The following is a 27,880-nucleotide window of genomic DNA, read 5'->3' as shown; positions in this document are numbered from 1 at the left end:
CGCACGCTCAACCTTGCTGCCTTGGAGTCCCCGGGTGTGCGCAGGGAGGGGGCTGCGGATGCCTACGGGTTTGTGAGCAGGAAGCGGCGTTGACATTGAACTTCACTCCGGTGCGTGCGTGAGTGCGTGTGTGTGAGTCGTGGAGAGGGGGCAGAGCTCCGAGCTGCAGCAAACCACGGCCCTCGGGGAACAGAGCCCAGCGCGCCCCCGAGTCGCCGCCCGCCAGAGCTGCGAGCGCTGAAGCCATTCATGATTTTGGTGACGTTATTCCAGGAGTGGGCGAGGGAGGGCGGGGCCTCTCGGGACCAAACCCCGCCCCCTCCCCTATAAATACAGCTTCCCCGGCTCTTTGTGGGCTGGAGCTCGGTGGAGAGCAGGGCGTTCGGTCTGCACCGCCGACGCCACTGGCAGCCGGGCTGTCTGGGAAAGACGGACCGGCGAACGCCCCGTGCCGGCGCTAGGTCTCCCGCCGCTCGCGTTTGTGCCCCGTGTCATCCTCACTTGGGAAGCAGTGACCATTTTTAAATCACAAGGGCGTGGGTCAGCCTTCCCTAGGACTTCATGTCTGTATATTTCCCCATTCACTGGTGAGTATCCTGCGCCTGCGGCGGGCGCCGGTCTCGCGACGGAGGCTCTGGGGCCCCGGCACCCGCTCGTGCGGGCTCCGGTGACACTAGCGCCTAGCGCTAACCCGCCGCCGCGAGCCCCTGAAGGAGTCAGCGTCAAGGTTGCAAAGGTGGGGGTGGGGGGAGGTGGTGCTGAGAGCATCCAGACAAAGGAAGTGAACTCGGAACCTTCAATAAGTGGCCGGAGGGTGTGTATGTGGTGGTGGCGGGTGGGGGGAGCCTGGGGTTCCGGCGAAACCCGGGTGATGGAGCCCCCTATGCGGAGTGTGCAGGCGGCGCGCGCCCAGCCTGGCGCAGGGGGCTCTTCTGTCCCCGGGCCCCTCCCCTTGTTCTTTTTGTTTGCATGCAAGTCTCGGCGGCCAGGCCGGCTGCAGCGGGGCTGAGCTGGTGCAGCCGCGGCATTTGCAGAGCTCCGGGGAGGGGAGACGCTCTCCCCACACGTAAGCCACAAGCAGCAGGGCACACGCTGCACCCTCCTCGACCCCTGCCCTCTGCGTTGTCCCTAAAACCCGACGCGCCTTCCAGTGAGCCGTCTCCCTCGCGGTGCAGAACTGGAAGGAGCCTGGGCTGGGCTGGGGGCGGCAGAGGTTGGCCTCTGGCGGGGCATAGGGGATAGGAAGGATGCAGAGAGAGGCCCCTGGTTGCTGGGAAGTGCGCGCCGGCTGCTTCTTCCTTCCTGAGCTGAGCATAGTGGAGGAGTGACCGGGGTGGGGGTAGGGGCGAGTGCGGGTGGCCCCGGAACGCTCTTTCAGGGGCGGGCGTGCGGAGCCCGGCCTGGGTTAGGGACAGACCCCAGCCAGGGGAAAGCGGGCTCCAGTCTAGGCGCAGTCCTAGTCCAGGCGCAGCCGAGCCCAGGAACCGGAAAGTTCATGCTTCTCACTTCAACTTTTTGGGCCCGCGCCACAGCCCGGAGCGAAGACAGCACCCCGACACCAGGCGAAGATCCTGGCGAGTGCTTCTCTAGTCCACTTTTTGGGGGGATCGGCGGCAGCCTTTCCAGGATCCGGGAGGGACTTGCCTCTGGAGGTTCTAGCCTTTGAATCTAAACTTGCCCCCAAGCCCACCGTCTTCCCTTAGTTTCCCCTCCCCCATCCCAGCCTGCCTGTGTTTAGAGAGGGGACTGAACTCTCAGAACAAAGCAAAAATCCTCCCACCCCAGAGGCTTGTATACCCCTCTCTTCTGGACATCCCACCCCTCCCTCCCGTGGTGGTGTGCAGAGTAGCCAGGTGCCTTATGGGTGAGACTTTGAAGGCTGGTGGAGGCTTTGTGACTCTGACTGGTCAAAATTTTGCAAGGTGGGTGTTAAGGCCCCTCAGGGATATTAGCTCCTGAAAAATTAAAGTTCAGCGTTATTTTATTGATTAGCCCTTCATAGTCTGTGACAGTTTTCCCCATACCTTAGCCCTTAACATAACCATAAGAAGTTCATTATTAGCATCTTAGTAACAAACAGGGCACCTGTGGCTCAGAGGTTATAGACTTGTTCAGAATCACTGGCTCCTGAGCAGCAGAGCCTAGACTAGAACCTATTGCTTCTGTTTCCAAAACCAATGTCATTTCTACTGTAGTAACTAAAAAATGAAGAGGAGTCTGCTTAGAAATAATCTCAAAAGCATGCCTCACTTGTATTTTTTTTTAACCATGTGCACAGACATAATGGTGAAAAAACTAGGTATTTTGTAGCAGGTACCTGGATTTGGTATGTGCGTTTGGCATTATGCATACAGGACCCTGTGTGTGTCCATAGCTTGTGCAAGGATAATGGAACATTTGTATCCTGCTTAGAGAGTACAAAGCACTTTCACATGTCTGCCATTGGTGGGCCAGCTTGGCCCCTCTGGAAATTTCCTTTGCAATCAGAGTCCCAGTATCCTTAAGGCTTTTTAATCCAGGGGATGTTTTTCAAGCTGCGAGCTTGCAGCTGCTGCCGCTGGGGCTAGAGAAGGGGGTTGGATGGCAGATGTGAAGCTTGCAGAAAAGCTGACCCCTTGGGGTTTAAGTGGGACATTTTGCCAAAAGGAGCACTAGACAGACAGAGACATTTAGGAGGCAGCAGGATTGGACTTTGTCTCCCTGAGGCTGCCCTATTATTGTTATTATGTAATAATAACACGCAGTTCCCCTTTGAAAATTCACACAAGGATTACTTTTGTTTTTAGGTGGAGGGGTGGAGGAAAGACCTGGCTGAGTTGGTTTTAATATGGACACATGGACTCAGCCAACTACTGTTGTGGTTTATTCTAGTTCTGTCATTTAAAGAAAAATCCAGCGTTGCCCTGTGTCAGAGGGGACGATAGCATTCAGGAGAAGCGGAAGGAGGAGGTTCGCATATGGGGCCTTGGTGGGCTGGTGGGCCAGGCGAGGGCCCTGGTGCTATGGGTTTGGAAGGTGCTTCCTCGAGATGTGAGCTTGTTTTGGTGCAAGCGTTGTTCTGAGCACCTCTCATCCTGCTTCCAGAGAGGCCCCTCTTCTCAGGGCAGTGAAGGCTCAGGGGAGGAAAATGCATGCATTTGTTGACTGTTGGATTTCTTGGCAGCCCTGACTATCTGAGTTCAGCCGAGATGACTGAGGTGATGATGAGCACCCCATCCATGGAGGAGATTGGCCTCAACCCCCGGAAAGATGGCCTTTCCTATCAGGTGAGTTAAATACTCTGATTGCTTAGAGTATGGTGGCTTTTGCTGGGTCTGGAAGTGTTACAGAACTGGGACCTTCTGAGAAACTGAGACAGCACCAAGACCCCCTTTTCAAACTCTGACTCTTGCAATCAAGTCGGAAAGATTTTAGACATGTTGCTTAGAGAAACAGGAATGACTTTACTGAAGGGGTAGGAAAGGGGAAAGGGACATTCTCAAGGGAGAGAGTGGGTTCTGTCAGAGAAGAGAAGGATAATGTGCCTCTCCTGCACCCAGTTGGGGATTCCAGAGAAGTTTCCAGAGCATCCCACCCAGCCCACCTCTTGACTCTGACTTGATAGCAGGGTGACATCAGACTTTCAAGTCCCCACTGTCATGGCAGCTCTAAGTCACCTTGGCCCATGCTGACTGGTTCTAATTGGATTCTTAACCACGCATTCTTACATATTTTATGGTTAGGAGGAACTACCCTTATCTCCCAGAGTTTCAGGATCTGGCCACAGAAATCTCCTGAGTACCTCTCGCCAACATTACCTGGGGCCTGCGTTTCTCCCGAAGTTAACAGGTAGTTTGCTGAGGAATGTGCCATAGCCTTTCCACTACGGCTGGGCAGGGCTGCAGTAAATTGCTTCTTGGAAAAGAAAGCATGTTGGGGGGTCAGTGCAGTGTGCCCATTTGATAAGATTATTCTCTTAACTTCTTGTTCCCACCATCCTCATCTGTCTGTTCCCAACAGAAGCAGATTTGGTTTTGTGCCCCAAAGCCACCTATAAGAGCTGTGTGACCTTAGGACAGTCTCCTAATGCCAGGAAACCTTAATTCCTTCATCTGTAAAATGGGGTAACAATAGTCTTCACCTCATAGGATTATTGTGATAAAGTCAGCATGGTAAGAGGATGGGCTTAAGGCCTTCATAGTGCCTGGAACACAGAGGGTCCAGCAGACATTAGCCACTGTTTCCGATTAGCCATCCTGGCTCTGTGAACTTGCCCATTCAGCACGGGTGGAAGCTCAGACCAGAACTTCCTTTCCTGGCTAGGCCTTGGGCAGTAGAAATGTGCCTGGGAGGGAGCGTCTGGTGGGTGAAGAGCTCTGTCACACTTTGTGTGTGTCTTCAGACTGATGATTAACCAGCCCACAGAATTAATGTTGGAACTGGTTAGAGTTGAAGCTATCTCAGGGATGTTGGTGCTGGAAACTAAAGGGCTTAGAGATCATCCTGTCTGGTGGATCCAAAATGCACACAGGAACCAAAGTGACACCTTCACTCTCTTGGCCCCAGGACTCTTACCTGGGTGGTGACAGAGCACTTGTTACCTCTGGGGCAAATTGAGTCTGGATTGTCAAGGAGAGTTCCTAGGTTGCTAAATTTGGGGGAGGGAGGAGTTCTGTTTGTAAGGGAAGACTCCGAGGCCAGGGGAGTGTATAGAGGAGTGTCTGGTCCAGGGAAGACCAATGGGGGGTGAGAAGCCAAGCTGCAGGAATGAACTGCATACCCCCTGTGGCCAAGCCTTCTCCACACATTGCCTTGCTCTGCCGCAGCTCAGAGGAGGGAGTTCTCACCCTGCTTCACAGAGGACACAGCCCCTGGCTGAGTTGGGGACATGGCTCTCTCCAACCCCAGAGCTTTGCTCTTCTGATCCATGCCATGCCTCCACCTTGGGTTGGTTCTGGCTGGAGTCTAGACTCACTCTGACTGGTCATCCTTAGAGCTATTCCAAGGGCATTTATTTTGTAAAGAAAGAAACAAATAGAAAGTCAGGGTGGGTGCAGACAGAGGCGGGGAGAGTGATCAAAGAGCCAGGATGAAAGCTCAGGTTGGGAGCATAGCTCAGATTCCCTTGGGAGGCTCAAGGAGGCCCCTTTGTTTTGTGTCAATAGAGTCAGGTCCCTCCTGCAGGCTTTTAATGAGGATTCCTTTAGTCGGGCTGAGAGGGCTCTTTCCTGGGCCGGTTTAAACCCTCTTCCCCCAGAGTGGGTCTGAGGAAGGCACTTGCTTGCCCCACGGTCTAGCAGGAGGTGGAGAAGTTTCCTGACCCAACAGCTAGGGTGTTTTTGGATACCAGTTTCCAAGCCTCTGAGTCAGACTGAATCTTTTTGTGGTTTCAGGTGAGGTTTTCTTTTAGTTCAGGGTTTTAGATTTCCATCACAGAACCTTTCCAGACACAGCCATTGGTAATTCTTGCATGTGTGTTTTTTACACTGTCCCTTAAAGAAGTCCCAGGATAAAGGGCCGGGGACTACAGGTCAGTTTCCTCAGCCCTTCAAGTCTGCCAAGCCCTTCTGCAGCAGAGGGTTGGTGCAGGTGATGATCAAGGAAGGCTTACCTGGGCTGCAATGACTGAAGGGAAATAAAGTCACCTCTGCGCTCCTGAGATACCTCCATACTGTCTAAGAAAAAGATACTCTAGTCTTTCCTTGTGGTACTGGACCAAGAGCCTGCTTCTCACAGCCTCTAGGAAATTTGTCCCTGTTCTTCGGGTGGGGTACTACTATCCAGTGCCAAAATATCTTACCTGGAACTTCAGAGCACTCTTGTCACAAAAGGATTTCAGAAAGGGCTCTTGGTTGCCCAATGAAGAGAATGGGGAGAGATGATAGTGTTTGACCAAGTACCATATATAGGGCAAGTCTGCTGTACTGGGTACTGTACACAGCGTCCAGGGCTTGTGTGGGAAACCAGCATGTACATAAACATCTGGAACACAGGCAACCTGGTCATTCTAGATAAGGGCCGTATAGAGACTTTGGTCAACCCAGGTATGGGCAGCAATGATCAAATCTGACTGACAGAATCTAAGAAGGTCTGAAAGAGGGGAATCAGAGTAGGGCCAGGCTTTGAAAGAAAACGAGGGCTTTCAGGAGGCAACACCATCTCTCATGTAACACCTTTGGCTCACCCCTGTATATCTCAAGTGTGGGACATGGTCATGAGCTTGTCTGACGATTCTCAAGTGACAGATTTCTCTGGGCCCACTCAAATTAGTGCTATCCAATTAAAAGCTTTCCCACCAGAGCTCTGGGGATTGGCTGGGCTGGCTCTTGGCTGGAGCTGGTCACTGTGCATGCTTGGGCTGGTTCAGAGCTGGGAGTGGGAATCTCAGGACTCTGCTCTTGGCTTTCCTCCTGAAGATAATAATAGTATGTGGCTTTTATGGAGACCTGCTTTTCCAAGGAACTGAGAGTGGGAAAGAGACATCAGCCCCAACTTGGCAGATGAAATAGAATCTCAGGCTTGTGGTTTGACCTTGAAGCAAGGTCATCAAATATAAATGGCCTGTTGGACTCTGTCAGTCATTCCCCCACCTTTCAGGCCTATTGAGAATGAAGCTTTCCTGATTTCTCTGTATGGGATGTGACCTTTCTTTCAGTGCTGGTGGCATTTTGTACTTTGCAGTGATGTTGTGCTGGGCTTTGAGGATATGGGTCCTGCCTTCTTCCCCTTGCCTTGGTCCTTGATGGCAGTGGATGACTTACTATCACCTTTGTACCCTGCCCCCCGCCCCGGGTACCTACTGGCTCGGTGCCTTCACAGGGCAGTTGCTAAGTGGATGATGAGCAAGCCTCTTGATTCAGAAACTGGCCACTTTCACCTCTTTCCTAGCCTCCAGAGGACCTGCTCAGGTCCATGCCTGTAAGGGGTCCACTTGAATACACTTTTTAATCCCCTAAAAGATTCAGGTTAGCCCCATCTTTGTCTTTTGATGTGAGCTGGTGCCATTTGGATATCACATCAAGTGAAATTCATGTCTGCACATTTATTTGGCATGAATTATGACACCCCACAGGTTGGGTGAGTAAATAGTTACTAGAAAGTCTGAGTACATTTTGAGCAGGCTGTTGATGACATCTGACTCTCAGAATTGAATGGGAGGTCTCCATGAGGACATTTATGACCCCAAAGACTGTAGCTCCCTGCCCACACTGTCTGTGGGCCCTGGGTCACCAACCTGTGGGACAGGAATGTCTCCTGTCCAGCAAAGCAAGTCAGAGCTGCTTGGGGAAGCCTGCTCCTTCTGTGGCTCCAGGACTCTAGGCTTGTGGTGCTTGGGGATCTCTGACTGGGTCTCCTACACCAGGCTTGAGTTGGCCTGGGCTCTGTACAGGGAAGCATCCTGGGGGAGTTTCTGGGCTCTTATGTTGCTGAAACTTAAGGGGCACTGGGATTCTGGTCTTGCTGTCCCCTGAGCTCAGTGCGTGGAGGTCTCCACAGTCTTACTGCGCATGTCGAGGTCAAGACATAACTGTGGCTTCTTGGTTTTCATTTAAAACTGTCTTTTCTAAAGCATCCTGAACAAAATCTGATATCAGTATCCTTCCTGGGACTCTGTAAATCCCTTTCTAACCCATGCACGCCCCTGACTGGCTGCCTTGGTATTCCACCTGCCTTTGCTCTCGGTCACGTACGCCTGCTAGTTGACATCCTCTGCCAGGCAGGCAGCAGACTCTCCTTCTTAGGGCGGTAAGGGATGCTGCCCTCAAACCAGAAGGAGCGATTTCTTCACAGAATGTGCTGCTCTTGTGCCCTGTGTGTTCCTTTTGATCTACTGAGCAGAGAGCTTCTCCATCTTCCCCTTCATCTCTCAGGGCAGGAGCGGGGTGATCCAGGGGAGGGGAGGGCTCATGGGGGCTGGGAATCGGCTCCCCCAGGTCAGGTTCTTGCGGCCCCTTCTGTCTCGGAGGCTCGTTCACAGTCAGCTGCTCTCTCTGCCTCCTCACTCTTCATCAGGAGCAGTGACTCCTCTCTGCTGCGGGACAGCACTGAACGGGCAGCATTTCCGGACCTCCTCATGCACCCTACGTGAGCCATCTTCATGAATGTCCTGAGCCTGGCTCACTGTGCCGCTCCCATCAGGGTGGGATGGGTGTCTGGATGTGTGTATCTGCCTAAGGACTGGGCTTAGCTTCTCTGACTTCCGGTTGGGGCCTCAGGAAGGTTCCTGCTCAGCATCATACGGCTCTCCCCTCAAGTCCCTGCATGTACGTTGCTCTGGGCATAACTTATCAGCTCCATTTGTATCCTCCCCCCCAGATCCCTTGTCTCATTGGTTACCCCCACACGTTCCCCCAGAGCTCAGGAGGCCCTGCTGAGCGACTGCACACAAGTCCCATGGTCACCAGGAAACCATCTTTCACAACATCAGACTTTAAAAAGGCTCAGTAGTCCCTGGAGAGACATAAAGCTAAAATTCCAAAACACTTGGCAGGAGACAGCCAGCCACAGACACGACATGTTACTGGAATCGTAGCAAGTTTTCTTTCTCCATCCTGACTCCCTCCACCACTCTCCTGGGTAAAAATCACAGCAATGTGATGTACGAGAGGCAGCTCAGGACGCTGGATTTAGAAGCACAAGGAGCTCATTTCTCTGAGAGGCACTGGGCTGCCTCTGCACACACGCGTCCTTCTGAGCCATTGCCTGCCTTGTTCATAGCAAGTCCACTTTGCTGAGGATCCAGCACTTTCCTCCTGCACTCAAAGCCTGGACACAGTTGTCCCATTCGCTGTCGTCGAAGGCCCCCAGATCAGGGCCACAGAGGGCTGAAGTTATTGCCATGGGAGAAGTCTCCCTCTCCTCCTACCCCTGTGGGCACAACAGTGGGTCTGTGCCCAGCCAGGGAGAGAACAAGTCTCCTTCACTGCCCAGCAGCTGGCTGCACACTAGATCCATACAGCCTCCTCTCAAAGGTCCTGTGTTGGCCCTGCTGCCTCCAGCTCAAGGTGGTTGGGTGTTGATCACGTTGCAGAGCCTGGGGCCAAGTCTTAGACTGCTCTTTGTTCCTCCAGTACCGGCCATGAGCACTGAACGATGGATTGGGCCCTTCTCTACCTTTCCTGTTCTGAGAACCGTGCCTGTGCGTTGGCAATCTCATGGTGTAGATTTTTATAGGGTCAGCATCTTCTGAGTTGCCTCAGTCCCCCACGTTGGATAGAAAGGAGGCTTGTACCATGAGGAAAGGGATGAGTTTGGGTGGTGAATCTTGTGACTGAAGCCAAGAGCTATTCCTAGGTGTCTAGCGAATGTCCTAAAATGATCTTTCAGGCCTGAGTCCTGAAATAATCCTCAGAGAATATGAAGACAGGCCCTTCATTCACCCAGGGCCCAGACTCGCTGGGGCTCCCTTCTTTCCAGTCTAGTAGCCACAGCATCACCTCTCCCTGCCTCTCACCTCACCATCTGCCCTTCCCACTTTAGGAAGGATTCTGTATCAGCAAATCAAATCTTGTGCCAACTACCTCCCCTTGACTTGGCAGTGGTTCCTTATTACACAGATCCATCTTGAAAACAATTTGCATCAAGTTTCTCCCAACCGTTGTCAAGTCAGCACTGGGAAGTATGGGAGCTCCCTTGGCCCTCTCCCCTCTGGGTTTAGTTACTTTGCTCTGTGGATAGGTCATCTTAAGTGAACTGTATAGAACAGGCTCCCAAACATTTAGCTCAGCATTGACTACTTATTTCTTGGCCAGAAATTTTATTGGAGCCAATAGGAAGAACGGTTTTGCATCTCTCACATAAAGTAGAATGGATCCCAGCAAAGAGGGTATCACAACTTAATTCCAGAGATGGTTGGTCTCTGGACCTGACTTTCTCCTGGCTTGACTTGAGGTAGTTTCCAGACAGAATTGTGAATATGGCTTGGATTCATTTTTTGTCTTTACTTTGGAGCTTAAAGCAATGTCCAGCATGATCCCTGTGGACAGAGCCCACCGCCTGTGAACACTGTGCACTACACACACACACACACACACACACTCTCTCTCTCTCTCTCTCTCTCTCTCTCTCTCTTTCTCTCTCTCTCTCTCTCTCTCTGCTGGAAGGCAGAATGTTAATATAGTAGTGATTGTTAAAGATTAGAGTGCTGTGGTTATAGGAAATGTTTTCCTTTTCTTTCCCTCTTTGTTATTAATTTCATATCATTCTGGATAAAGTGTATATTGTATTATTTTTATGCTTTCAGATTTTTAGGCCCATTATGAAGTTTTAATTTTCTTCATTAAACTTTTTGTTTTCCAATTACCATGTGTAAATCACAGTTGGGAGCACGTGAGCATCTTTTGCCTTCCTTTTCTGATGCACTTAGAACTCTATATAGCCAAAATCTTACATTGTTCAGTTCTGTAGTCTTAACATAACAGCATCTATCACCAACATCATGTCATTACAACTTAACCTTCAAAATACTCCAAAGATGAACTGGGCATAGAGCTCAATGGAGCAATAGGCAAGTGCTCCATTGAGCTCTGTGCCTATTCCCCAGCACTGCAAAAACAAAACAAAACAAAAACTCCAAAGCTATCATTTTTAATATATACATAAAGTTATAAGACTGTTTCATTATTTTCCATTGTTGAAATTTTTTAGGTCATATTATTTCCTCACAATTAATATGATAATTTACATATAACTTGATGAACCAACCTGTGCATAATTTATACTACTTCCTTAGAATAGTCTTAGTCCAAAGGTAAAAATGTGAGTTTGTGAGTGCACATTATCATTAAAAGGTGATATTTAGCTGGGTGTGGTGGCACATGTCTGTAATCCCAGTAACTTGGGAGGCTGAGGCAGAAGGATTGGAATTTCAAGGCCAACCTCAGCAACTCAGCAAGACCCTGTCTCAAAATAAAAAATAAAAAGGGCTAAGGATGTGGCTCAGTGGTAAAGTGCCCCAGGTTTAATAAACCCTCGTACCAAAGGGAAAAAAGAAAAGAAAAGAAAAAGAAAAAGAAAACCCCACATTCCTGTCACTGAAACAGTCTGGCAAGTTTGTTTTCAACTGTTTTCTGTGTGCTTATATTTTTTAAAAATAAAATTGAGATAATAGCATATATGCTATAGTGAGTCCTTTTGTCATTTAACATAATATTGTGACTATGTTCTTGTCATTTGGTTTTCTTTGTAACGTAAAGTAGTATTTTGTTATGTACCGCTTCTTGCTCTTGAATATTTAAGTTGTGGCATATTTTGTTCTTACAAAGAATGCTATTCCAAACATTATTTTACATAAATCTCTGCACGGGTCTGATTCATTTCCTTGGAATAAATTCCTGGAAGTAGAATTATTGATTTAAAGAGATTCAGCATCATTTAGGCTTTTGATTTTACATTTCTTTAAAAAACAGAAAACATAAATAAAAGAGTTTATTATGCTCCCAACGTTGAAAGTTCTAGCAAGTAGCATCACAGGATATAACATCCAATGAGATGGGGTGGGTTGTGAAGAAGCTTTGTGGGCAGAGTCAGAAAGTGGTTTGGGTATTTTAGCGTGTTTAGGGGATGTCACACATCTTCCTGTGGTTTGTTAATTATTTCAAGCATGATGATGATAATTTGATTATGTTTAAGCACCATTTAACCAGCAAAATCGTTATTCTTTTTTTGGGGGGTGGGTACTGGGGATTGAACCCAGGGTGCTTATTCACTGAGCCACATCCCCAGTCCTTTTTATATATTTTAAATTTTGAGACAGAGTTTCACTAAGTTGCTTAGGGGCTCGCTAACTTGCTGAGACTGGCTTTGAACTCGCCATCCTCCTGCCTCAACCTCCCAGGTTGCTGGGATTACAGGCGTGCAACACTGCCCAGCTGCTAGTGTTGGTAGTCTTGACACACAACAGGTACATTGATGTACTCTGGATTCCAAATGTGTATGAGTCTCTATTTTTCTTTGCCATTGAAGTACCTTGTAACTGTGAAGAGACCAGTGAAATTGCTTTAGTCTGAAGATCCCCGAAATTTGGCCAGATGCATTTTGGTATCCTGGGGACTCCAGAACTGGTTCATGGAATGTTCATTGTTGAAAAATAATGCTTCCCTGGTGTTAGGACTGAGCTGGCCTCTTAGAAGTAGAACCAAACATAAAGAATATCTTGTGCCCCATCCAAGGGCCTTCTACCTGATAAGCCTGTGAATCTGCAGGTGCTTTGAAGCCTGTAAACAGCCCCAGCCAGTGTCCCAGTAGGGTCCACATGCTCCTGATGGTTTACAAAGTTAATTTAGGTGTTACACAGACAACTTTAAAAATGTTAGTACCTTTAATGAGAACTACTTATGACCCCCAATATTAATTTTCCACTTATGCAGTGATAGAGTTTGATTTTTAAGCAAATATATTTTAAACAAGAAGAAACCTAACAGGCATGTAAATTGAACAGGATGGATGAAGGTGCTGTTTTTGTGCAAAATTCCCCAGCACAGTTCTTTTAGGGGACATGACTTGTTATCATGAAGGAATTTGTTTTCTTTAAAAGTTCAATGTTTCCCCTTAGGAACATTCATAAAGACAGCTAATATTAAATTAACGATTTCTGTCTTTCTTTGGTCATTTGCCCCCTCAGATGTGGCAGTGGAAGTACCAGAATCCTTCCTGGCTGTTCCTTGGCACTGTAGTATTGGAGACTTTCATGCCAAATGACTTCTTAATAATGTGTCTGTGTATATACTCCACATTTTAAGGAAGTGTTCAAACAGGAAGGCAGCTGCCCAGGGCTTCATAGACACTTTCCAGGGGACATGACAGCAGGAAGCATTTTCAGGAAATCCATGTCTACACCTTTAACTTCCTTTGGTGGCTTTTCTCAAATTGCAGTTCCTGAAGACAGGTCTCACCAGGTTCCCTTTCCTACCTCTCTGTCGAGATCGTCCTTGCCACCCACCCTCTTGAATTCTTTCAAGTTGCCTTCCCCAGGATAGAAACTTTAGGGGCTTTGAACACATGGACCATTCAAAATGCACTGTCCAAGTAACCCTATCAGTCCCACCCCTCCTTCACAGTAAGAAAGCAATACAATAAAAATTGACCTTTATGACCTAACATGGTAGCACATGCCTGTAATCCCAGTGACTTGGGAGGCTGAGGTAGGAGGATATCAAGGCCAGCTTCAGCAACTTAGTAAGACCCTGTCTCAAAATAAAAAAAATAAAAAGGGCTGGGGATATAGCTCAGTGGTAAAGCACCTCTGTTTTCAATCCCCAGTACCAAAGCAATTAAAATTACTTTTGTGTTTAGTAATTGTGATACATTCATGAGTCAGTTAGATACTAATAGCTGCTGTAAGCCAATCCAGATTATTTTTTAATGAACAAAAACTTAAGTTCACAGAACATTTTTATCATGTCCATTTACATACATAAGTTTACTTTTTTATTGCTAAGAAGTATGAAAAGCTAATGGCTAAACGCTTGCAAACATAAAAATACATGAAGAAAAACATCTGTGGAGAAGTGGAATGGAAATATAGATTCAAGTAGAGAAAGGCATACGGTAAGATTTGACTTAAGAGCTTGGTCAGGAGTTTCCAGTAGGCGATGACTGATATCAAACTGCTGTAAAATTTATAACCCAGTGAGTACATTGACAAGAAAGAGTGGTATACATGCTTTATTTTCAAGTGCTAATTATGTCAGGAGTTTTAGAACATGTGAAAGGAGATACAATTGTTCAAAATTCTTTTTTTTTAATGTCTTTATTTTTTTAATATTTTTATGTGGTGCTGAGGATCAAATCCAGTGCCTCACAGGTGCCAGGCAAGCGCTCTACCACTGAGCCACAACCCTGGCCCCAGTTGTTCAAAATTCTTGGGTACGCAAACAAAACATTTGGATCCCTGGGTGTCTCTGTTCCCCTTGGAGTCAGGACTGCTGATTTTCAGGGTGCGAGGGCCGCCTGGAGACTGGACTGGTGGTGTTGACATGGAACATCCTCTATGGTAGTGTGGCATCGGGTCACCCAGGGGTTCTTCAGAAATTGCCAGGAACACAGAGATCAGAATCCCTCAGCTCAGAGGGATTATGGACCAACAATCTGAGACTGGGTTCTGATCTTGGCTTCACTGCTATCTGTGCCGTCTCAGGCCACTCACGTCACTTCTGTGGATCTTAATTGCCCCTCTAATCTTTACTGTTTGTGTTAGAAAGTTGAATAATGAGGTGAAATCCTCCATCCTGCTGTTAGAGGTTCACAGGGGATCGATGTGCACTCTCTCCCTTATATCAGCCTTTTAGATCCTTGAGGCCATAGTTAATGGCCCCTTCAAGTCTTTTCCAGTTTTAAAATATATGTCGTCTTTCCACGTCTTGGCTTGCAGGGTTGTTTCCAGATGGCATTTTTTGTCCCTCTACACCACAGTTCTCAAATTTTTGGTCTCCATCCCTTTTATACTCTTAAAAATTATTTATGATCTCCCAAGGAGCTTTTGTTTATGATGGAGTATGTCTTGATATTTACTCTTTTATAAATCCAAACAGAATTTTTCAGTTTTTATATATTACTTAGAATAACAATGAAACCATTATGTTAATATAAATAACAATTTTTCATAAAAATATATTTTTCCAAAAAGAAAAAGTTCAGTGAGAAGAGAAGCATTGTTTACATTTTTGAGAGTCTCTTTTGTGTTTGGTTTTAATAGAAGATGGCTAGATTCTCGTGTGTGCTTCCCATGAGTCAATCCATTGCAATACATGTTGGTTGAAGTAAATGAAAATCTGAATTATGCAGAATATCTAGTTAGAAAATGAAGAAATATCTTCATAATCTTTTCAAAAAATTTTAAAATATTTTACCAAAACTTAAAACTGGTACTTTCTTAAACATCATGTGACATCAGAAATCTTATCAGTGAACTTTTTCTACTTACATTAAAATGCATTCATCTCTCTTGCATTTGAAGTGACTCTTTTACCCTCTACTCTTTGGGTTTTGTAGTGTGATGCATTGAGCATTTGGAAAATGTAGATTCACTGAGTTATACAGAGCTTCCCAATGTTGACATGTTCATTACACAGTAGCAAATTATCAATTTGTTAATATCTCTATCAGTCTCATCAGAAAGCCTCCAAGTATTAGGAAGCTATCAAGCTCATGGGGACTGATACAAGTTTTCCAGAATTCTCATTTTCACTCAAAAACTCTATTTTGATCATTGGTGACAAACACTAATAGTCATTTTCCTCGATGTGACAGACTCACTTTCTTCATTTTTTAAAAACATATTATCTATCCAGTACCCAAGTTGAAGTAACCATAGTTTGTTGGTCAGTGTGGCTAGTTCAGCTAGCAACTCAATCAAGCTTTCTCTGGAGACGACATTGTATCTTGGTAAGCAGCAGAAGTACTTTATTTTGACTTTCCATTTCATCTCTCAAAATATTAAAACAACATTTATTTAATAGTGCATATTTAATAAAAATTTGTTTTTACTGCTTCATCACCAACATTAAGGTTTTGTTTTTGGTTTTGGATGTTTGGTCTTTGTCTTCATTGTCAGTATGAGGTGATGAACAATACAGTGACAACAAGTACAATTTGAAGCCACTGCATTAATCCTTGGGAAGGTGCCAGAGGTTTCGCTCACTATTACTTATTATACCATCAACGCAAGTGTCAACACAGTGAAAGAGGAATATCATCTTGGTATTATTCTGAAAATATTTTAACTCCCTGTGCACCTCCCTGAAAGGATCTTGGGAGAGTTGAGCTTTGAGAACCTCTTCTCTAGCCCAAATAGAATCCATCTGATGAGAGCATAGTAGGACCATCAGCTGAAGAGATGGGTGTCCCTCTAGGATGTGGCCCTGTTTACTTCAGTTGTCTGTGTCGGTGCTGTGCTGTGGTTAACTAAATCTCCAGGTGTCTTTGAGAGGAATTACTATCAGGCAGTTTTTGTTTGAGGGGGAGAAACAGTTTTTAAACTGGACAAAAGATGTGTGATTGACTGATGACCTCACTTTGGGGACAAGGTGAATTGGCCTGGCAGTGTGCTGCAGAAATGACTGAAAGCTGAGCAAAGGTCATGGGACAGGGCTGCAAGGAAGTCCTCAGAGACTTGAAAGAGTTGTTTCTATTCTGGGGTGGGTTTGGAAGCCATGTGGTAGGGGTTAGGAAGGGAGCTCAGGCAAGGATGGGAAGTCTATGGGGCCAGCTAAATAGTCAAGCTTCTTTGTCCCCAAAACAAAGAATAAGGTGCTAGTGGAAATGGCAGCGAGGTCAGTTTGAGCTTTCTAAAAGAGGAGGTGTGATCATGGGACATTTGAATAACATTGAGAGAAGACAGAGAGGGATCCAGAAGACTGGGGGTTCTTTTGACAGGACTCCCGGAGGATGATATGAGATACAAGCATTTGAAATCATTCGTGCCACATAACTGCGGTCTTTTCTCACTACCCCAAAGACCTTTGAGAAAATTTTCTAACATTCCAAAAGTTCATTAGTTCTCTAGGCCCAGGATTATCAGTAGCAATTAGTGTTAATTAATTGGAATTTGGAATTTCTGACTTGCAGGATGGGTGTGTGTTTGAGAGATGTTTATGAAAGATGGTGTTTATCCCAAGGATTTCCTTTTCTTTTAAGTTTCAAGGCTAGAGGCTTAAGCATCTTTGATCCAAAGGAAGGAGGAGGTCTAGCCTTGTTATAGAGTCCAAATCTCAGTCCGAGTGCCCTATAGGATTAGAGGCACCAGGATATGGCAGGCTAGGGTGAGGTGGGTATTCCATGGCCCCAGTCCAGAGAAGAGTTAGAGCAAAATGAGAGTCTCAGAGATGGACAGTGAGCTGGGTGGCCTCTGAGTGGAGCTGGAGAAGGCTCTTCCTTCCCTGAACCCCCTCAGCCACCCCCCTGCTCCTGAGCCACCATTATTTCTGTTCCTACCTGTCCCATGCCACTTTGAAAAGTCAGTAAGATGAAAAACACAATACTAATAACATAATGCTAATAAGAGAGCAGGAGTTTAGCATGTCAAAGACAGTACTTCTTGCCTTCACATATTATTAGGAGGCAAAGTGTGCGGTGTGTTATTCATTGGTCTTAGCTGCTGCTCATTCATTCCTTGGCAGAGCAGGATGCTGGGAGAGATCTGCCCATTGTTACAAACCGGCCCCTCCTAGGAAGGAATAAACACACAAGGCCAATCCATTGTTGTTCTCCAGGAAAAATAAGAAATCCAGACTTCGGGAAGCTAGGGGTCAGGAGGGAACTGACTTACCGGGGTGCAGGTCCCTGGAGTGGGCCACGGGAGGCCTGTAGCGGGAAGGCCTCTGGCTACCAACCTTCCACTGAGAGGCCAGGGTCTGGACAAGGCAGTGGTTTCCATTCCAACTGGCCCCATCCCTGCCCTAGGGAAACGGGTGGAAGGGAGGGAAGCAGTGAAGTCAGTCATTTCTCCAAAGATCCTGGCCTGGGCTGCGTAAGCACAAGCCCAGAGTGCTGCTGGTTTGCTCCTGTCCCAAGCTACGGCTGTCAGCTTTCCAGGCCCTCATGCTAAACAGTCCCTGAGGACCCCAGCTTTACCTAATGAGAACTGGCATTAGGAATTTAGAGTTTACAGAGCATGTTCACACATACCTGTATTTGATTCTCTCCAAAGCCCTATAAGATCAGAAGTAGTATTAATTCAAATTTATAGAGGAAGTGAGGAGCGCAAGGGGGCGGCTCTACACCCAGCACAGTGCCGCTGTGGAAGTGACTCCCTCATTTCACTCAGGAGGCAACTGAGGCTCAGAGAAGTCACCCTGACTTGACCAAGGTCACAGAGACGATAAGGAAGAGGGGCAAGGCAAAGGCCAGAGCTTTCAGACTCCCGCTCCGCCTGTGGGAATGGTGATTTTCCAGAGTGGGTTTGGAGCTGAGTCTTTGTTCCTCTCTGCAGCTAGAGAGGGTGGAGGTTTACTGTGTGGTTTTGTGCACAGTGCCTTGGGGAGCTGGCCCAGCTGTTTCTCTCAGGCCCTCTGCCCTCCCCCGACCCCCAACAGCCCCCGGCCTTTCTTTCCTCTGTTCCTCCCTGCAAAGAGGAGCAGGGGCCCACGCTGCCAAGGGCTCAGCTTGCAGAGCTGGTAATTAGCCCTTTGTGTCCAGTTAAGCACCTTTCATCTCCTGCACCTGCTGGTGTCTGCTTTCCCTATTAGCATCTCTCCTCTCTTTGCAGAGTCCTCCGCCCTCTTTGTGGCCAGCTCGGGTTGTTTGTCAGAGAAGAAGTCTGAGCGATGCACACTCAGGGGAGGGCGGCTCCATCCAGAACCGCTCACATTTTCCACACAAGATGCCAGACATCTCTCTCCTCTCCCCACCCCAGAGGCAGCCAGGTTTAGGTCACCTGGCTTAAAGGCAGACAGTTGATAGCTAGGGCTCCAAATTTGGGGCCTTTGGAGCCCTGGTATTGCCTTTCAGTTCCCCTCTGTACATGAAATGGGAGCTGGCTCACCAGCAATTTTTATGCCTAAGCAATCATCTTCAGGAACTTGCCCCCAGTCCCACGGTTCTCTGCTCTGGGGCCACCTGTCTTGGACAGCTAACCAAACTTTCTGAGTCTTCCAGGACAGTCCTGCTTTTGTAGTACTCATGACCAATCCTCTGTCATGTGCAGTAGCTGCTAGTCCCAGGTATAGATTGAAATTTTTATTAAATATGTGTCTATATTATATTTATAAGCAACAGATAAATTTATTTATGTTCATAAATTTTAACATTTTAGCCACATTTCAAGTGCTCAGTAGTCACGTGATTGGTGGCTGCCGTATAGAATAGTGCAGGGATGCTCGCGTTACTGAGAGCATCCTTTTGGACAGCAGACCTCTGCAGCCAAGAAGGCCAGGATGTTGGCATCCAAACTCTGTCTCAAAGGCCGCCTCTTCCTCCTAAATTGTCCTGCAGCTTCCTTGACCTTTCAAGCGAATCTGTTTGTGTTCCCAAAATTCAGGACCTATTGGGATCACAGGTCACCTGGCAAAGGATGCCTCTGCAGTGGGGTCCCCTGTGAAATTCAGAGTCATCAGAGTTGAATGCTTGTCCCCCACATGGAGGACACAGGCATGCAGGACTTGGATGTTCTTGGTGTGTGTAGTTAACAAAACTTTGTTCTATTTGAAAAAGAGAGAATCTGGTGCCCATTCTTTAGATCCAAGCCATTGGCCTGGGAAGCCCAATGCAATACAGAGGGAAGTGTTGGCAAGGGGAGGAAGGTATAGGGCTGGGAAAATCACAGCTGCAGATGCTTCTAACCCTGCCCTGCGCAGGGATGATGTGGGAAATGCTTCTTAGAGCCTCCCCACCTTTCTTTCTAACCCTTTTAGAGACAAGTCTTTGCTGCAGAGGGAAGGAAGGATTTTTTTTATTTTTTCTTTTCTGCATCCCAGATAAAAGGGGCACTGTGAGCTAGGAGGTCTAACCAGAAGCTGTTTCTTTTTGGAACACGGGCAGTTCTTCATTGCCTGCCAGTTCCTGCAGGCAAGCAGCATGCCGGGCTGGCCTGCCGCCTCAGCCCTACCTGTCATGTGCTTGGCAGGTCCAACTCGGAGTTCTTTTTTCCACTGCCTTCCCCACCCCATCAAATTGCAATTGCAACCTCTCATTTTTCTGCTGCCTAGATGATTAAAAAGCATGACTTAGTGGAAAAATGTTGACCTCTTTGGGGTCAGCCTCTTAAGCAGCTGTCAGAGATAAGAGTGTGCTGGAAAAAGACTCAGCAACCCTTGCACGGCTTTCTGTCTGTTTGCAAGGAAACCATAACACTGTTTGGTCCTGAGTGCTTTCTGTTTATTTTTGGAGCGAGCTGCAACTTTGAGGGGCACAAATTGGTATAATCTGATAATAAAATAAAATCTGATGGAAGGATTAAAGTAATTATTACAGTGATTCAAAAATATATTTAGCAAACTTTGCCCACCCCCCACCACCGAAATTTTTAATGGCTTCTGCTTTGAGCAATTCAGGGAGCCAAGGTCTTTGGCAACTAAGCAGTATCAGAAGTTCAATGCTCAGACTTCCCCCAAGGACTTAAAAGACTTAATTGTGGAGCTCTTGGTATGAAAAGCATTGTTTGGAGTTATTTTAATTACTGTGTTAGTATTACTCCTCTTGCCTGGAGATTGGATCCTTACTGTAGTCCTATTGGAACTGGTCCAAAGAAGACATTACCATTTGGATTTTGCCAATGTCCTCAAAGCATTTTGGAGTCTGTATTTGCCCAAAACTTGTACCCGCATAGTGAGACGAGAAGGTCACTTCACTTCTTAAAAGGAGACCTTTGGGTCCCAGTACTGCCACCTTCTAGGGTTGTGACCTTGTGCAAGTCACATACTCTGTGTTCTTGAGTTTCCTTGTCTATAAAATAGGGATTGTAACACTTCATATTTCTTAGAATCATTGTGAACATTGAGATTCTGCTCAGCACAAATCTCATCCATCATCATCAAGTTTACTTTAGCCTTCCTTCCCCATGTTTTAGGAAAACACCTAGTCGCAGCTTGTAGTGAAATCCCATGCTTTCCACACGGAACAGTCCTCTGGCTCCTGCTGGCCTGGCCCGGCCCTGACACTTGTCCATTTTGTTCTTCCTTGACTTGGGTGATCATAATTAGAATAGAGTTTTCACATCTCCTAGTCATGTCACAGGAGGTTCAGCCCTGGGCTTGGGGTCAGAGGGTGAGGACAGGGCAGAGACACTATGCAGGGCCAGGTAGCCATCTCCTCTTGATATCTCACAGCTCTGTCTCGGCTTCTGGAAGATTAGGACAAGCGTCCAGACTGGGAAGCTCTTCTTTGGGGCCCTGCTGGCCAGTCATCCTGGAACCAGGCTGGGACATCCAGAACCTGACTGAGCTGCAGAGACCCAGAGCCCTGCTCACCTTTCCCAGTCAGTTTTCCTTCTGGGAAATGGGGATGTTGACCTAGTGGCATGCTAGTTCATTTTCTAAAAGGTCCAGACACAGAAAAAAAGCAGATCAAATCTGGAATCCTGGCTCTGCCGTGCAACCCTGAGTCCTAGGGTCTTGCTGCTCCGGGGGTGGCCATGAGTCCTCAGGAAGGTGGTGTCTGAAAGTACTTTGTGTGCTTTCTACTCATTTGGGTGCCCTGGCTCATGCCCAGAGCCCATGTTTGGAAGTTGCCTGTGTCCTCATCCCCACGTGGGGCTCAGCTCCCCAGGAGAAGGGACAAAGGGCCCAAATAGCCCACCTGATCCTGCCCAGCTGCCATCTTCTGTGCACAGTGCAGTTCAAAGGTGGAACTTTCGGGTTGGCCAGGCAGATGGAAAAGCCCAGAATGGGGGTCAGCTTCCTTGGGCCTTCTTCAACCCACCCAGGCCCAGCCCCTCCTCTGGCTTGTTTTCTTTCTGGCTGCTATTACGATACTTTTTTATGAGCCTTGTTAAGTCTTTAATGATGCCTGGCCGTGCAGCTGGCTTAAGTCTTAATCCCCAGCAATAGGCCTTTATTGGATAAATGGTTAATAATCACTGGTCTGCAGGGATTGGAGAGGCTTCTTGAGGCCCATGATTCCCAGAAGCCCCACGTGGCCTGTGACATGGGCAGAGCGTGACTTGACTGGGAAAGCACTGCTTGGAGTCGGGGTACAGTAAGACTGACACCCTCAGAGCACCACAGGAGCTGGGAGGGCTTGAGTATTTCAACCTCAGGCCATCCAGCAGGACCGAGCAACCTGCGTGAATCTCTACAAACGTGTTCTCCCCCCATTCTACTTGTTCTTTTACTATGAACAAGCTGGGTCACCTTGAGTGAATCTCCTGACCCCTCTGGGCCTGGGTTTCCTGAGCTATGAAATAGAGAGGTGAGAGGAGATGATCTTGAAAGTGCCAAGTGTCTGTGCTTCAGTGAGCCCCAGATCCCCTGCCCACGACTCCTCTCTCCAGCTCTCAGGTGTGTCACCGAGGGCTCTGAACCACCCAGCAGCCCATTGGATTAAATACTTAAGCTGCTGGACAAAGAATTGGGTCAGCTGTAGTCACAGGGCAGTGTGTGCAAAGGGAATCCACGGAGCCAGACGGGCCCCCCTTGATTTTATAACCTGGTTTGGGGTTTCTGCAGTTCTGGGCAGGACACACAGTAGGCATGAACCAGTGGAGTCTTGCTGATGGAACTCTGGGAAGAGAAGTGGACTCTTCCAGGTGTAGAGCCGGTGGGAAGCCAGGAGTTGTTCACAGGTGCAAAAGGCAGGGCCTTGGATTTTGTTTCCAACAGGCTTATGACTGGGGCCCCTGCCTTCATCCGGATTTGGCTTTGACTTGACAGTAGCAATGGGATCAAGACCCATCTACTTGAGGGGCAGGGCAGGGCAGTTCTGCGGCTTGGGTGTCAAGCAGACCTGGATTTGAGCATCATTCATTTCCAGGCTGTATGGTCTTTGTCAACTTATTGCCCAAGTCTAGGATTCTTTAAGATAGCATGCGTCACCCATTTTAACTGTGTTGGTTTGAAATTATACATGTGAAGAACTTAGTAGCCTGCTTCTACTGGGTGTCTCTAACTATTCTGGCAGGAGCTTAATGTTTGGGTACTTGCATACTTTGGCCTGCAGGTATAAAATACTTGCTGCAAGAAAGACATGGCTTACTGAGGTGACATGATTTCTTTTATCTGGAAATAAAGAATTCAGTCAGTGATTCAGGGCCACTGCACCCAAACTTTCAGCTTCAGGACTACAACAAAGTCTGGCTGAGGGGTGCTTTCCCTCAAAACGTATTCCCCTGGCTCCAGCCTTCCCTCCCAGTGTCCCAGAATCATAGCTCAGTCCCTGGCAGCCGGCCAGCGCTCAGCATGCCATGTGTGTGTGAAAGGAAGGAACTGAATTTCTCTTTTCAAATATGTATGTGACCAGGTGCCTGCTCTGCTTTTATTTCAGATTTTCCCTGACCCGTCAGACTTCGACCGCTGCTGCAAACTGAAGGACCGCCTGCCCTCCATAGTGGTGGAACCCACTGAGGGGGAGGTGGAGAGCGGGGAGCTCCGGTGGCCCCCAGAGGAGTTCTTGGTTCAGGAGGATGAGCAAGACAACTGCGAAGAGACAGCAGAAGAAAACAAGGAGCAGTAGGGTCCCGCTAGGTGCCGTGGGTCATGCCAGCCAGCATCTGTTCCTGAACTGTGTTTTTCCCATCCTGATGGAAGAAGAGAGTGAGCCACAATCGTTTTGAAAATGTCAAACGAGGCTTCCGTTTTGCACCTGCAAATCACCAAATTGGGTTTCTTTTCTTTTCTTGTCCTTTTTTTTTTTTTTAAATTTGTTGAGCAGTGGAGCCCTCTGACAACTTGCAAGGCCTTCTGAGAAAGGAAGCTGCAGAGAAGAGGGGGGGCAGGGTGTGGGGAAGGGGTGCTGCTTCTGAGATCAGTATCTGAACTCCAGCAGCCAGAGACTGTGGGGATCCAGGGGGGGGGGGAGGGGGATGGGCAAGCCAGCAAGGAAACTTTGGGGTAAGAAAGCAAACACCAGACCAAACAGAGAACAATATAGGTTTTTTAAGAAAGCATTGAGCAGAGAACTGCACCCAGGAAGTTCTCGGCAGATTTGCCCTAGCTGCTGGGGCATCAGTAAAACCAAGTCTTCATCTCACTACGCTCCGTCTCATCCACTGCCAGCCTTCCCTTTTACTTCAGGAGTGCTGGTCTATGACAGAGGAGAGGACAGAGAGCAGGAGAAAGGGGCTGCTTGCAGGGCCAGCTGGAAGGATGTGCAGGAAAGGAACCCTGTCCTTCCCTGAACTCTGACCCCAGCTGCAGCTTGCTGTCAGAGCCCAGGAGACGGGAGGTTTGTGAGAGGCAGGGCTTTGGGGCTTTACTTCCCCGGTGGATCCTTCTTGCCTGCCAGCAGTTTGCAGAGTGACCAGAGCACTTCCTGCCCTTGCTGGAGACCCCAAAGCTGATTCCTGGGCAAGAAGGCCCCTCCTTCCACTGCCCCCTCCCAAGACTGGCTCTCAGAGTCCCATGGAGTAGGGGCACAGAGGCAGCAGAGCAGGTGGGCTCCCAGCTGGCCCTTCCTTCTGCTCCCACCATCCTCGAGGGCTGTGGATTACAGCCTGCCCACCTAGCAGCCGCTCCTTAGCCTGGCTTTCTAGCGGGAGCAGAAGAAGAGTGTGTTCCTTGGTGGAGGGAGAGCTTTCACGCAGGTCCCAGGGACGGACACAGCCTGGCTTACTACACAGGGTACCAAGGCTCCCAAGGAATGGCAGTGGGATCCAGGCTGAGGTCAGAGTTATCCTGAGATCCTTGCTTCTCCCCATGCAGTTCCTGGAAGCAGTTGGGAGGAAGGCATGGGGGTGGAGAGCTCGGTGTCCCTGTGGAAGATGGCTCTTCATCCCTGTCCTCCTCCCACCTGTTTCCAGCAAGGGCAGTGGTTGCAAGAAGAAATCAGCCTCCGGACTTAGAGCTTCTCATCGTAGCTCAGAACCTTCTGGAGCAGCAGGTGGCAGGACAGACTCTTCCACCATCTTGATTTCAGAGCAGGACTGTGCGGCCAAGAGGTGGACTCAGAACCTTTCTTGGGTTGTACTCGGCCTACCAAGGCATCCACAATGTCCCCTCAGGTCTCTGGTCAGTCCAGGTTGACCCCTGGTTTTGGACTTGTGTGTCTAGCTGTATTTAATACCTCAAGGTCAGTGTGGCTCTGAGGCACCTCGGGGCGGGAGGATGGGGGTGGGCTGCTGACTGGGCAGCCGGCAGGGTTCGGTTCTGGGAAGCCAGTGGTCGCCCCCGCGCCCTGCCCCTCCCCCTTACCTCTGTCGTCTGCCTGTGATACACACACCAATGGCAATAACTTCTTCCAGCTCCGGCAGAAGCGGGAGAGGCCCTCAGCCTCTGCTTCGAGGGGCTTCTCTCTTCTGTTCTGGCTACAGAGACTTGTCCCCCTTACCCTCATCCCCTTGCAGCCTTTTCCTCTCTTACCTCCCTTTGTGGATGAGAGTTTTGCCTTTTAAATTCCTGTGTATCCGTGTCTCCCTCTCTCTCATCCACCACCCTGGATCCTCTGTCCCGGTCTTGCTGTGTGATGGGAACGTGCTTGTAAACTGCGTATCAAATCAACTTTGTGTATATGTATGTTTATGGGGGTGGTTTATTCCTTTTACTGGTCACTAGACAGCTCTGTACGACCCTGTGTGGTCTGAGCAGGCCAGGGGCTGACAGCTAAAGTCAGGCCTCTCAGCAGTTGAGCCTGCTGGGGGGACCCAGCTGCTCATGGACAAGTGGCTGAGCTCCTGTCTGGCCTCCTCTTTTTTTTTTTTTTTTTTTTTTTCCTTTTTTTAAGTAATATGTGTGTATTTCTAACTGATCGTATTGAAAAAAAAAAAAAAAATCCTAGTAGTTCAGTAAAACGCCTGTTGTGAGATGAACCTCCTGTAACTTCTATCTGTTCTTTTTTGAGGCTCAGGGAGAAACTAGCATTTTTTTTTTTTTCCAAACTACTTTTTGTCACTGTGACAGTTGTAAATAAAGTTTGAAAATGCTTTCCACTCTGGTCTGGTTCCCTTCTTTCTTCCCGCAATTGGATGGAGTCAGCTCAGGAGCAAGGTGAACACTTGCAGGAGGCTGGGATGGGGAAGTCCTAAGTGTGTCTCACGTGAACCCATCCATGGCTTTTTATCCCTGGCTGAATGAAAACAGCCTTTCTTTTCTTCTGTATCACTGGTTCTCAATTCTGGAGACACATTCGAATCACTAGGAGTGTTTTAAAAACAAATGCTATGGCCTTACCACTCAGAGACTGGGATGTCAGTGGTCTGGAGTGGGGTCAAAGCATTACTATTTTCTGGAATCACCTGGAGAGATTTTAACCTACAGTTATGGTTTGAACTACCCTTCTGAAGGAGGAGAAACCCAAGATCTATCGTCCACGATTGTTCACCGAGGCTGTTGTGGGTGGGGACAGGTAGTTGTGCACAGATGTAGAGAGATGAAGCAGTCATTTGAACCATTCATCAAGGGACCACTGCTTTTTGAGTGAGAGATGGGGGTAGCGGGGAGCACAATAGCTGGTCCTGGCTCCTGTGGCACTATTTGAGTGTAAAATTGAATAATAAGCATAGGAAGCAGGAAGCAGGAAAAAGCTGAGTGCTCTGAGAGTGAACCTTATTGAGAAGGTCAGGAAGGGCTTCAGGAGAATTTTGACAAGGAGGAGTTGGCTAGGTTTTGAGTAGCAGGGAGGAGAGGGGTTTGGAGTGCATGGAGAGGATGCTTCTGGCAGGCAGAACAGCTTGGAGTGAACTTGACCCAGGTGGATGGGAAAGTCACAGGAAGCCTTAGGCTGGGCAGTCTTAGACAATCTAGTTTAATGGAGATGGGATGGAAGAGGATAAATTGAGAAGCCCAAAGACCAGGAAGGGGGCTTCCTGAAGGTCAGAGTGAGAGAAGGTGCTGTAGAAGGAATTGTGGACACTTTCTAACCCAATCTGGATATTTTTGCCTTCACTCAGCCTTCATCTGGACTTCTAACCATGGTGAACATAGATAATAAGTAATTTGTGCTGAGTGTCTCCCAGTATTAATAGAATAATAATCCATATTAACACGTAGCCTTCATGAGGCCACTAGATCTATGAATCTGCTGCCCTGGGAATAACTTAGAGGATTTGTCCATCCTCACATTGGAATGTTCCTTTATTTCTCTCCAACAACCTAAGGATGGAGTTTATCAGTGTAGACTTCTTGAACACAGCCCCTCAGAAATCTGTCTATATTTGTAGATAAAATCATCTATGTTGAAAATTCTATGAAACTACCAAAAACAAACAAAAGCTATGAGAACTGATATGGAACATTAGCCTGGTCACAGGATCTGAGTTCAGTACATAAAATTGTATATCTGTATACCAGTAATGAACAACTGGAAATTTAAATTTAAAATAGCATTTACATTAGCATCAAAAATATAAACTACTTAGGGATAAAGCTAATAAAAGATATATAAAACCTGAGCAGGTCAGGGACTGCCAGCTAAAGTCAGGTCAACAAAAAATGCAAAACACTGCTGAGAGAAATGAAAGAAGACATTCATAAATGAAAGATATACCATGTTCATTGATATTGTTAAGATGTAAGTTCTTTTTCAACTGATCTCTAGACTCAACACAATAAAAATCTCAACAAGATTTTTTTGGTAGAAACTGACAATTTGATTCTGAAATTCATATAGAAATGCAAAGGATCTGGAACAGTCAAAAGAGCTTTGAAAGAGAAAAATTAAGTTGGAGGACTTGGAATTTGACTACAGCTACGGTAGTCAAAACAGTGTACTATTGGCATCAAAACAGACAAATAAATCAATGAAACAGAGTCCAGAAATAAGCCCACACGTATATGGTCATTTGGGTTTTTATTTGTTTGTTTGTTTTGCAGTACTATAGATTGAGCTCAGGTACACTCTACCACAAAGCTATATCCCAGGCCATTTTACTTTTCATTTTGAGATAGGTTCTCACTAAGTTTCTCAGGCTGGCCTCAAACTTGCTCTCCTTCTGCCTTAGCCTCCTGAGTTGCTAGGATAACAGGAGTATACCACCATAGACAAATAGCCTCTGAGAATGGAAACATGAGTCTTTATTTCTTTCTCCCACTCTCTCCATGTAACCTTTTAAACAGAATAATGATTCATTTGAGAAAAATTCCTTCATCATTTTTATGTTTGGTCAATTTCTTTAGCACTGTCCCAATGACATTCATTTTGGACTTCTGACTTCTAGAACTATAAGATAATAAATTTGTTTATTTTAAGTCACTAATTTTGTGACAATTCATTACAGCCACAATAGGAAACCAGCTCAATTGTGGTGATAGAGGTGCAGTAGACTTTTCCTGTACGGCCTCAGAGAGCAGCAGGGCAGTGAATGGAATGGGGCTGTGAC

At 47.4% G+C, this 27,880-nt stretch overlaps 1 protein-coding gene across 1 annotated transcript; it reads left to right on the top strand.

Moving 5' to 3' along the window:
• The first annotated feature begins 338 nt into the window (after positions 1-338).
• Lbh (LBH regulator of WNT signaling pathway) lies at positions 339-25,492 on the top strand. The gene is made up of 3 exons (XM_047523555.1): positions 339-587; positions 3,164-3,266; positions 22,894-25,492. The coding sequence occupies exons 1-3, from the start codon at positions 562-564 to the stop codon at positions 23,080-23,082; spliced, it is 318 nt and encodes a 105-aa protein (XP_047379511.1). The 5' UTR covers positions 339-561; the 3' UTR covers positions 23,083-25,492.
• The last annotated feature ends 2,388 nt before the right edge of the window (positions 25,493-27,880 follow it).

Source organism: Sciurus carolinensis, chromosome 13 (assembly GCF_902686445.1).
Source record: "Sciurus carolinensis chromosome 13, mSciCar1.2, whole genome shotgun sequence".
Taxonomy (NCBI): domain Eukaryota; kingdom Metazoa; phylum Chordata; class Mammalia; order Rodentia; family Sciuridae; genus Sciurus; species Sciurus carolinensis.
This window is presented reverse-complemented; position numbering and strand designations above follow the sequence as displayed.

Coding starts and splice junctions, on each gene's coding strand:
- Lbh (XM_047523555.1), top strand. CDS start 562: ATGTCTGTATATTTCCCCATTCACTG. Junction 588..3,163: donor GTATATTTCCCCATTCACTG/GTGAGTATCCTG, acceptor ATTTCTTGGCAG/CCCTGACTATCTGAGTTCAG. Junction 3,267..22,893: donor AAGATGGCCTTTCCTATCAG/GTGAGTTAAATA, acceptor CTTTTATTTCAG/ATTTTCCCTGACCCGTCAGA.